The 11,839-nt window shown below is 51.1% G+C and overlaps 1 protein-coding gene across 1 annotated transcript; it reads left to right on the plus strand.

The window, feature by feature from the left end:
* The first annotated feature begins 6,262 nt into the window (after positions 1-6,262).
* On the plus strand, positions 6,263-8,569 carry LOC113228828 (tropomyosin-1, isoforms 33/34-like). Its single transcript, XM_026462231.1, has one exon. It carries the CDS (start codon positions 6,263-6,265, stop codon positions 8,567-8,569), a length of 2,307 nt encoding a protein of 768 aa, XP_026318016.1.
* Positions 8,570-11,839: the final 3,270 nt, after the last annotated feature.

Raw genomic sequence — 11,839 nt, forward strand, 5'->3', positions numbered from 1 at the left:
TAAATAGTTGATGTGTAGCATGGGAAGAGTGTGCAAAGAGATCAGGCCCTGTAGGACTCCGATATTAACAACCAGGAAATCAGATGAAGAGTAGATTAAAAATATAAATTTTCAGCTTTAATTTGAGAAGTGGTTAATAAACAAAACCATTCTCAATTACAAATGTCACGTTTTCAAATCAACAGTTTAACTCGAAAAGGGCGTGACACTGGGCGTACTAAAGAACAAACCAATTTGTTGGTGGCTTCCGTACTGCAATTACGCGTGTTACTGCTAAACACGGATCTCCTGTAAAGAGAGAGTTGAGAAGGTTATTCAACTCACTGATCTTCTTCGCGTTGAGGACTGCTGTCTCCGCGGCAGTTTTGATCTTTCTCCAACGTGGTAGACTTTCTAACGCTATTTTTCTTCATCTTAAAAGATATGATTAGTAAGGACTACGTTGTACATTGGAAATTAAACAATTTTCTCGGATTTAGTTCCTATATTTATTTTTTCAAACAAACCAACATTTCAGGCTCCTTACAGATCCTTTGTTGGGTCTCTGTCATGGTTAACAGAGATGGTAAAGTCATCAACCAGTTATGTTCAACATTAATGCAAACATGCATTAATGTTAAACATGCGTGCATGCATTTTTAACTATAATTACAACAGTTATTAATTTTAATACCTTATTAGTATAATTTCCATTTTTTTCTTAGACATAACTTTATTAATTACAATAAATTTCAAATAAAATAAAATATAATAATGAATAGTACGGCAGGCTTGGGACTTTTCACCAGAGGATATTTCCTCTGGTGAAAAGTGATACGGAGTAACCATCTTCCCTGTTGAAATTATGATGATTTTTAATATCAACGGCCTCTCGCTGCGTCTTGGGTAGAAAACGAAATCGTTTTGCAAGGACTTGTGATTTGTCCAACTTGGTAACCTATCACAAACTCGAAAATTTTTTGTCCGAAATAACGTTTGTTCGAATTTTCATTACACCGAAAACCGAATTATAACGAAACAGTTGTTCTTTCAGAATATGTTGAATGTTTATGGCAAAGACACGATTAGGTTCGGTTAGTTTAGGTTAAGATAGGTTTAAAAGAAAAACATTTTCCTCTCAAAATTACTTTCGAGGTTATGAAATTTCGACCAAACGTTATTTCTGGAAAATGTCATTTCGGACTACTGATAGGTAACCGTCAAACTTAACTGAATTTGTAGGTTTATCCATGTTCACTGACTGCAGACTTTTTTACGCAATGGTGCTTGACATCGGCTATGTGATTTAGAACCCGGTCAATAAGTTCAAACAACCACATCATCCACCAATTAAAAAATTAGCTGATTTATTTTTACACCAAATTCTGGGGTCGCCCTGATATATAGATACGTCGGTGTTTTGTAGAAAGGGCAAAAGCGCCATTTCTCCTTAAACAAGCTTGCTTGAAAAATTTTTCAAAACAGCCCTTTCAGCTTATCTACAAAATACGACGATATTATATCTCCAGTTCTGCAACCATTAAGATCCCCACTGTCCGTCAACTGCAGTGTACTGAAACATATATCCATCGCATCTAATATAGTTTAGTTTCTTACTGTCCATCCGTCTGTACCAAGGCCGTAACAAGGGGCGAAGAGAATTGCGTTATTTATGCACACACCCTTAGTACCATCACCTTGCGGGAACTGATTGAATTTGTCAGGTGGGAGTCGTCATGAGCAGAGCGATAAGCGGTGTTAGGTTTCGTCTTCTTCTTATCGTATAAGTGGCAAACACTGTAATGCTTGCGTTGTGAAAGGATTTGAAGGTACTCGTTACCCGTGCGTAACCTGCACCCTGGTGCACCAGTACGTCTGGCGCACCCTGGTAAGGATTGGTACGTCGTGCGGTGAGGCTCGCTCCTTTCGTACACCACTATACATACAAAGCTTAGGTTTTGTATGTGTACTCATGATTTGTCTCGAGCGCACACGTCTCATGATACATGGATACAGCCCATAGATATAATGCGTCAGCCTGAAGGTACGTGGTGGTGGGTAGGCGAGCCAAATAACAATACGGTATTATTCGTAGGAGCGGTTACGGCAGGTTTGATGATTGTTTTCTGTCAACTACGTTGGGATATAATTTTCAAGGCTGTCGTACTCACTGCAGCTACTATTACTAATCAAACTCAACGACATTCAATGATCATACACACGTCAAAAGTGTTTTTATTACATGAAAGTCACAAAAGTACTCGTAATACGTGATAAATGAAACAATTATAGATATGTGAAATTTTATAACTTAGGAGAGGTGTAAAATATTATGCGTAAAATACTTTGGATAATTACTTTCGTAGAATCTTCAAACTCCTACCCTGAAAAGTCGCCATTTGCAGTCTCGTATATTAAAAAATGCACCACTAGATGTTGCTTTATGCAAATTTTACAAAATTATTTTCTACATCGGCACTGGAAAGGTAAAACGTCTAACGTGCCTTTGGGACAATACAAAGCGATTTAAAGTATTTTTTTAAGGAAAGAAAATCATAGTTCTAATTTTATTACTTATATTATGGAAAACTAGAAAGTTTCTTAAGAAGTAAGAAGAAAGTTACTCATGAGCTAATAAGCGAGTTGTGTACACATAAAAAATAGTTGTGCGTCGCCTTACGCGCTCGGCGAAGACTCTTTATTTTTTAATATAATTTATCAGTGTCAGCGGACACACTTAATTTAAGTAAATTTTTGCACTGTTTTAAACATAATATAATATCCACAATTGCGTTCCATTTTCTCAAGTAAATGTCATATCCCGCACCCAGATTTAATAAGTATCAAAAACATAATTATTTTATTCATAAATTATACGTATCAACACTTCTTTTGATTTCTACATAAGCCTTATGATTTAAATTTCAATTACGCGAGCAAGTCGTGGGTAGAATAAGCCAAAATAATGATTTTTGACAAAAAATGTTATTTTTCTATGTCATTAATGGTAGGCATGGTTGGCCTAGCAACGTTTTATATATATGGCAGGTCGGAACTCGCTTTCCGCTTCGCTCGGTATCACGTTCGCAGTCTACGATTGCGTTATCTGGTATCCTACATTATTCACTGCGGTAGGCAGTGCTTTTGTTTGCCCCTCACTGCTACGCGGACTCTGAGAGCCACTGTAAGAAAAATTACTACAGACAAAAAGTGGCAGATATATTCACGTAACGATATTTTTGTATCTGTTTTGGGTTGTAATTTTTTTTAATGATAGTGAAGGGATGAAGTAGTCGAAGCACATTTAAAAACCGGAACACAGTACTGCTTGGCGGCAGAAATAGAAGTAAGGTGGCAGTACTGCTACTAAATATTAATGTACTGTGTAATAAAGATTATATATTAATATTTTTTCCACTATTCGCGCAACTTTCTACAAGGAACCTGTATCTAATTTTTTCACTCTACTAGTTTCATGGAGGCTTTCGGTTTAGAGCTTAATTCCCGTATTCTGTGAAGAGGAAAATTGGGTAAAGCGGGAAAAGTGGGAATTTGCCAGAGTTCCCGGCTGTGGTGGAATCCAATGCCGAGATTGTTTTATTTGAAAATATAAGCGCATTTTGAAGAATTAAGTTCTAGGCGGAGTCAATCTAAAGTTAGGTCTACTAGAAAATTCTTCATTTTTTCCTAAAAGTAAAAATAAACGTGGACACTTTTTTATCATACGTCAAAAGAAATTTTGTCACATAAAAGTTATAAAAATAATACGAACTATATAAAACAAATTATGTGAAATTTTACAACTCTGCTATTTAAGTATAAAATAATCTCAGTACAGGGTACTAAAAAAACTGACCTCAAAAGTTCGAGGAATTACATCCGTTTGCCAAGTTTTATTGAAATCGGTTACTGGAAAGTGCGCGAAACCGGATTCATCCCCTACTTTGCCGCTCTTAGAGGTGGAATATTTTCTTCAAATTTAAATGGGACCACTACTACGGTACCCTCTTTCCAACAAAGAATCATCAAAATCGGTTCACAAATGCTTATCATGCATACCGTGGAATTGAGAACATCCTCCTTTTTTTGGATTTACAAAGTTATCGACAAATTTCGTTCATAGAATGTTTAAACGTCTCACCTGAAAAGTTGTCATTTTGCAAATGTGGCCTTATTACACCATGGGCGAAATGAATATTTCGAATTTTGCTTTTATATTTTAAAGTAGCACACGTCAGCTAGGCCTTACTTCGAGCAGTACGGCGTACTTCACCTTGGCTGCTCTCGTGGTTTTCCAGGCGGCTGTAGGTAACAACTGGAAAGTTACACTAGATGAGGGGAAAATACATGATCATGAGCTAGGTAATAAACACAGGGATGCACCCGTACAATTTTGTACAAAACGGGCAAATTGATTACATGTATTGGGCCCAACAGTATATAACCGGCTGCCTCTTGAAATTGTTGTTTCCGCTTCAGACAACTTCTTCAAAATGTTGTCAAGCAATCAATGTATAATTTATCATATTGGTTAAATAATATTAATATGAGATAATTAATAATAACTTGAATAATTTTGAATATAAGTAGAATAGTAATGAAAGTAAAGAAATGAAAACAGTTTATTAAAATTTTTATTGAATTGATTTACATTTATTTTTATGTGAAATTACTTCAACAGTTTGTTATAATTAATAATACAAAGATCCAACACTCAGAAAAAATTCCTTCGATCCAACCGGATTCGAACCAATGTCTTCTATGTATGTAACGTATGTGAGTGTTCCATCTTTGTATTAATAATTATAACAAAGTCGTGAAGTAATTTCACATAACAATTTATTATTTTTTATGTCAAAAATCTGAGGGCCACAGTTACTGCGCCCGTCACCTTGAGACGTAAGTTGAAAAGTCGCATGTGCTTACATACCCTTAGCCGCATATTACAGCGTAGCTGCAGAAATAGCTGAGGTAAGGTGGCAGTACTTCCCTGGACGAACTCTTTCACAAAGAGTCTACTGCTACTAAAAAAGATATACCTGCCTGGTTTATGACTAATCATCTCAGACACCCGTGACAAAGGAATATGTAAAAGCCCGAAACGTTGGTTTGGTTAAAAAAAAAAAAAACAAATTACTAGATCCGAAAAAGTAGTTTCATTTCCAGTCGGTAAAAAAGATCTTATACAGCGAATTAAGGGCCAGACTACGACAAATAGGAGGCATGTTAATCTGTGCAGTAATGGGGGCAAATAAAAACCCCTCATTATCTTCGTGCAATAGAGAACTTCCCGCGGGAGTTTGACGATAGAGTTGCCCTCGTATTTGGAAAATATACTTACACTTCTGTCATGAAATGATATAAAGACTAAAATAAAAATTTTACATGGCAATTGTAGTATTAATGTAGTAATAATTGTAGTAATAATTCTTAGTGCAAGAACACACAGTTTAGTAGCTGTAGAGCGCCTTATGCAAGAGTTCATCCAGGGAAGTACTGCCACCTTACCTATTTCTGCCGTTAAGCAGTAACGTGAGCATTACTGCGTTCCAATTTCGAAGGGTGACGGTGCTGGCGAAATTACTTGCACATGGGACTTGTCAACTTATGTCTCAGGGTGTCGGGCACAGTGGCAGTGCCACTTAAATCTTTGCGGATTCAATCTCTGAATGGCACTGCAACTGTTATGGACGAACTCTTTCACAGAGAGCTCTTTAGTTAGTACATTTTAGTTACCACCGATCGACCAATTAGAGTGGCCTACGTCTTTTGTATATACATGCTTTAGGCTCGTAATAAGAAATAGCTAGTGATTATCGACTGACAGGTCACAAGCTGTCAAACACTCTTGTAGACTGTAAAAATTGGCACATCGAATCTCACATGACCTAAGATCTGCACTTATTTAATTAGGACAATAAAAATCTTTAGCTGTAACGTAAGGGCTTAATAACTGTCCGTGTGCAGTTGCTGGTCTGCCATCGGACGCGTCCCCAGGTGGCGGATAGGGGAACGGCTCCCAGATATGGGAGCTACCGGCTTCGGCCGGCGCGGACCAAAACCAGCAGGGAGGGAGGGAAGATAGCACAGGTTCTGTCCGGCGCTATCCAACCCGCAACCTAGCCGGTGGGCGGTGTCCGGTCCCCAGACTGGCTCCGGCCAACCCGTAATCCTACATTGAGCGGGACCGGGGGTCCTCCTCATTGAGAGGAGGGCCGCGAGGAAGAAAACCTCTATAAAAATTACCCCAAATCCTAAGCTCTAGCGCCCGGCGATGGGATGAATGGCTGGAGGGTATCCAGTCGTTAGGGCTCTCCAGTGGGGAGCTCACCCCCCTTTCAAAGCAAAAATCGACATGGAAAAGGCTAGTTTTGAAAATAGTCCCCAGGCGGGTCCCCGAAAGGGGGAATCCCGCCCACCCGCTACGGCGGGTGGCAGCCCCTCGTACTCTGGGGGGGGCAAAAACTGCCTCGTGAGTCGGCCGGAAGCCGACTCTCGTGAACACAACATGCGCACACGATCAATGGACTCCGATTTAGCAAGCAATAGGGCACTAAGAAATAATGGTTCGAAGGCCTCCAATATGGAGGTGATGATTCTCTCCGACTGTGAGTCGGAGGGTGAGAGGATGGTCTCGGCCTCCTCAGACGTAGAATCCACCCTCTCGGAGGGGAATTCGCGCGCGGTGTCGCGCTCCGGGTCGGCCAGGGAGGAGGAATCCTCAAGGGCCCCCAAGCGCGCCGCACCCCCGTCGAACGAATGTATGGAGCCCGAAAGGGCTCCAAAGATTAACACGGCCCGTAGGGGCAGAACTAGAGGCCCCGGGAAGCCCTTCCCCGGTGCGGCGACGGCAGGGAGGGGGCGCTCCAGCTCGTCAGAGTGGAACGCCCTCCAGAAGGAAGCGGACGCCGCCTTCTTCAAGGAGGCCCTGGGCCTGGATCAGGCCGGGGAGGCTGAACCCGATGGCACGGCGGGCCTCATGCGAGAGACCCTGGCCCAGGAGGCACGAGACGGCCTCGCAGCAATATTGGCGGAGACCGCCAAGTCCTCTAACCTCAAGGGGACGGTGGTCAAAGCCATAAAAGAGGCCGTCAGAAAGGTGGAAGGAGCCGTCGATTTCCTTCACCGTGGAGAGACGGCGACGGAGGCGGCGCGGCGGATGTCGGAAGACAACCGCCGGATGAGGGGGCAGCTCGCTGCCCTGGAGACGGAGATGAAGGCCCTGAGGGGGGCCTACTCCTCTGCCATGGCCAAGGCCAAGGCACAGGTGGCCCCACCGCCGTGTAGCTCCGCGGAGATGCACGCGGGAGTGAGGGAGGCCATCGACGATCTCAGGCGGGACATCTTTTCCTCGATGAGGAATATGATGGACGCCCGCCTGGGGGACATCGAAAGACGCCTCCCCGCGGAGTACCTACGCCCCCCTCTGGGCGGCAGAACAGGGGCACCCGCCCCCGAGGCGACGCCTGCCGCCATCGCCGTCGCCGCAGCCGCCCCGAAGTTGCTTCCCTCCGCCGAGGCCTCCAAGTTGACACCGGGCCCTTCCCTGGCCCGAAACGCGCCTGCTGGCCAGCGGCCCAACAAGAAGGCCAAGAGGAAGACTCCCCCGCCGAAAGCTACCCCTCCTGCGGCGCCTCCCGCCGTTCTCGCGGTCCCTACCGCCCTTGACCCGGCAGCCTCCACGCCGACTGACCAGGCGGAAACGCCCTGGTCACAGGTAGTCGGCCGCAAGGCCAGAAAGGCCAAAACGGCAGCTGCCGCCCCCCAAGCGGCACGGGCCCCCGCCAAGGCGGCCCTTAAGACGGCTCCCAGACCCAGGGCTCTCGCCACCCCGAAATCATCGGCGGTGGTGATCACGCTGAGGCCCGAAGCGGTGGCGGAAAAGGGGGCCACTTACAAGGGGGTCCTAGAGGCGGCGACCGCTGCGGTCGATTTGGGCAGCCTCGGCATCCCGCACGTGCGGGTGCGGAACACCCAGACAGGTGCCCGCATAGTTGAGGTGCCCGGGGCGACAAGCGCCGAGAAGGCCGACACCCTGGCGGCCAAGCTGGAGGAGGTGATCGGGGGGCTGGCGACAGTAACACGGCCTACCAAAACCGCCGATCTAAGGGCCACCGGCTTTGACGAGTCGGTGACCCCGGAGAAGATCCAGGCGGTGGTGGCCGCGAAAGGCCAATGCCCCCAGTCCGCCGTGAGCGTGGGAGCAGTCAGGCTGGCCCCCAACGGGAGGGGGTCAGCCATCGTCCGCTGCCCGGTGACGGCAGCCCAACGGGTGGCGGCTGCCGGCCGCATGTTGGTGGGGTGGTCCTCCGCCGTGGTCCATGTGATGGAGCCCCTCCCCATGCGCTGCTTCAGGTGCATGGGGATTGGCCACACCAGAGCCCTCTGCCCGTCCAGTGTGGATAGGAGCGGGGTCTGCTTCAGGTGTGGCCAGGTGGGACACTCGGCCTCCGGGTGCACGGCAACCCCTCGGTGCTCGGTATGCACCGCGACTCGCCGTCCAGCGGACCACATAATGGGGGGGCGATCTTGCGCTCCCCCTCCCACCAAGGGCAAGCCGGCGGGGACCTCAGGCCCCCCCCCCTATTGAAGGACAAAGTATGGAGCAGTAATGCCAGCACGCCACCCATATTATACTGCAGGGCAACCTCAACCACTGCGCAAGGGCACAGGACCTATTGGTCCAGGCCATGGCGGAGTGGGGGGTTGCGGTGGCTGCTGTGGCGGAGCCATACTTTGTCCCCCCGCGGGGGAATTGGGCGGGGGATCAGGAGGAGACGGTGGCCATAGTGGCGTCGACTGCCGGAAACTCCCCCCCTCTAGTGGTGAAGGAACGCGGGTCAGGGTTCGTGGCGGCAAGGTGGGGAGAAGTCATCCTAATTGGGGTGTACTTCTCTCCAAACCGCTCCCTGGCCCAATTCCAGGCATTCCTGGGGACCCTAGAGAGGGCGGTGAGGAGGGCAGCTCCGACACCGGTGTTGGTGTTGGGGGACCTCAACGCCAAGAGCGCTGCGTGGGGTTCTCCGGTCACCAATGCCAGAGGGCCAGAGTTGGAGGATTGGGCGGCAGCCTTAGGGCTGGTCGTCCTCAACCGGGGCCATGCCAACACGTGCGTGCGGCGAAATGGGGGGTCAATCGTGGACATCACCTTTGCGACCCCCTAATTAGCCGCGCGAGTATCCGGCTGGCAGGTCCTGGAGGACGAGGAGACCCTCTCCGATCACAAATATATACGGATGAGGGTCTCCCATACGCCGCCCACGACGGCCTCCAACACGGCCCCCGGGAGGGGCTTTCCCAAATGGGCACTCACCCGCCTGGACCTTGAGCTCGCAGAAGAAGCAGCCATGGTCCAGGCGTGGTGCCACCCCCTACCGGCCACCGTCGACGTGGAGCAGAGGGCGGTCAAGTTCAGGGAAGACTTGACCGCCGTCTGCGAGCGGGCCATGCCCAGGGTCAGAGGGACCCCGGGCAAAAAGAGTGTGTACTGGTGGACCGCGGAGATTGGGGACCTCCGCACCGCCAGTACTATGGCCCGGCGGGCCTACGGTCGATGCCGCCGCAGGCGCCACACCCCAAGTGAGGAGAGAAGGCTCCACAGCGCCCTTCAGGGTGCGAGGCAGGCCCTGAAGGTCGCAATAGGACGGGCCAAGGACTCTGCGAAAGAGGAGTTCTTGGCCACCCTGGACGCGGACCCATGGGGGAGGCCGTACAAAGTTGTGCGCAACAAAATGTACGGCGCATCTCCCATGGACTCACTGGAGCTGGATCTCCTCAACCGGGTGGTGGAGGGCCTTTTCCCCGAACCGCAGCCCTTCACCCCACCGGCCATGGTGCCCCCCAGAGCAGACGGGGGGCAGACTGAGGAACCCCCCCCGGAAATCACCGAGGGGGAGTTGGAGTGGGCGGTGGGACGGCTGCGGGGGCAGAAGAAGGCTCCCGGCCCGGACGGGGTGCCGGGACGAGTCCTTCGCATTGCCCTGAAGCATCTCGGGACCCGCCTCAAGCATCTCATGGATGACTGCTTGAGGACGGGGTTGTTCCCGAGATGCTGGAAGGAGGGAAGGCTCGTCCTGGTGCCCAAGCCGGGCCGACCTGCGGACTCCCCCTCGGGGTTCAGGCCCCTCGTCCTGCTGGACGAGGTGGCCAAGATCCTGGAGCGAATCATCGCCTCCAGGATCAACGAACACCTGAGGGGGACAGGCCCCGATGTGTCGCAGCGGCAGTACGGGTTCAGGGCTGGACTCTCCACCCTGGACGCCCTGGAGTCGCTGCGACACATCGTGGAGGAGGGTAACGGCGAGGGGGAAGGCGTGGTGGCTGTGTCGTTGGACATAGCCAACGCCTTCGGCACTCTCCCCTTCGCCGTTATCAGGGAGGCGCTGAGGTACCATAACATCCCCAGGTACCTCAGCCGTCTGGTGGAGCACTACCTGGAAGACAGGGTGGTGCTCTACCAGACGAGGGAAGGGAGGCGCGCCGAGCGCCCAATGAGGTGCGGAGTACCCCAGGGGTCCGTATTAGGACCACTACTGTGGAACCTGGGGTATGATTGGGTGCTGAGGGGCGCGCTGCTCCCCCGGACGGCGGTCATCGCGTACGCCGATGACACGCTGGTGGCCGTCCGGGGGACCACCTTCCAGGAGGCGGCCCGAAGAGCCTCAGTAGCGGCGGACATGGTGGTCCGCCGAATACAACTGCTGGGGCTCGAGGTCGCTGTGCCGAAGACGGATGTGGCCGTCTTCGGCGGGAGGGGTAGAGGTTGGGCGGTGCCGGCAGGCGCCCACATCTCCATCGCGGGAGTATCGGTCCCGGTCAAGTCCCAGATGAAATATCTGGGACTTGTACTGGACCGGCGATGGAACTTCGGGGAGCATTTCCGGCAACTTGCTCCTCGAATAGTGGGCGCCGCATCGGCGTTGGGCAGGCTCCTGCCCAACCTCGGGAGGCCGGGAGCCCCATGCAGAAGGCTATACGCCGGGGTGACCCGGAGTATGGCCTTATACGGGGCTCCCATTTGGAGTGGGGCCATATCAGCGGCGACGAAGGCGCTGCTGAGGAGGCCCCAGAGGGTGGTCGCCCTGCGAATGTGCAGGGCGTACAGGACGGTGGCCTGCGCTGCCGCATGCGTCCTCGCCGGTACTCCGCCGTGGGACCTCGAAGCCGAGGTCCTGGCGGAGGTCCACACCTACCGGCGGGGAATGAGGGACCGAGGCGAGCGACCCGCTCCCCAAGAGGTGGAGCGGGAGCGCCGCCTCGCGGCGCAGCGCATGCGGGACCGGTGGAAAGAGGGCTTGGCGGATCCCCCCTATGGCGCTCGTACCATAGAGGCGATCCGCCCTGTCCTCGTAGAGTGGGTAAACCGGTCCCACGGGCCACTGTCGTACCACCTTGTGCAGGTGCTGACCGGGCACGGCTGCTTCGGTCACTACCTGCACAAGGTGGCGAGGAGGGAACCGTCCCCGTCGTGCCACGAGTGCGGCGCTGCGGATGACACCGCGCAGCACACCCTAGAGGTGTGTAGCCGGTGGGATGAGCAGCGCCGCACTCTGACGGGGACTGTAGGGCAGGACCTCTCGCTGCCGAGCGTGGTTGCCGCCATGCTCGATAGCGAGGAGTCCTGGGAGGCGGTGGCCTCCTTTTGCGCAGAGGTTATGTCGCAAAAGGAGGCCGCGGAGCGGGTGCGCGAGGACGCGGCGGACGCGCACCCTCTCCGGCGCAGACGTACGGGGAGAAGGCGAAGGCAGTTCGCTGCTCGCCTGATCCCCTAGTGAGACCAGCGGGCTCTGGACAGGGACTCCGGAGCCTGCATTGCACGGCCTCACTCGTCTGGGGGGCGGGTCGGAGGACAACCGACTCG

The sequence above is a fragment of the Hyposmocoma kahamanoa genome, unplaced genomic scaffold, assembly GCF_003589595.1.
Source record: "Hyposmocoma kahamanoa isolate Upper Pololo Valley unplaced genomic scaffold, ASM358959v1 244, whole genome shotgun sequence".
NCBI classification, from domain to species: Eukaryota; Metazoa; Arthropoda; class Insecta; order Lepidoptera; family Cosmopterigidae; genus Hyposmocoma; species Hyposmocoma kahamanoa.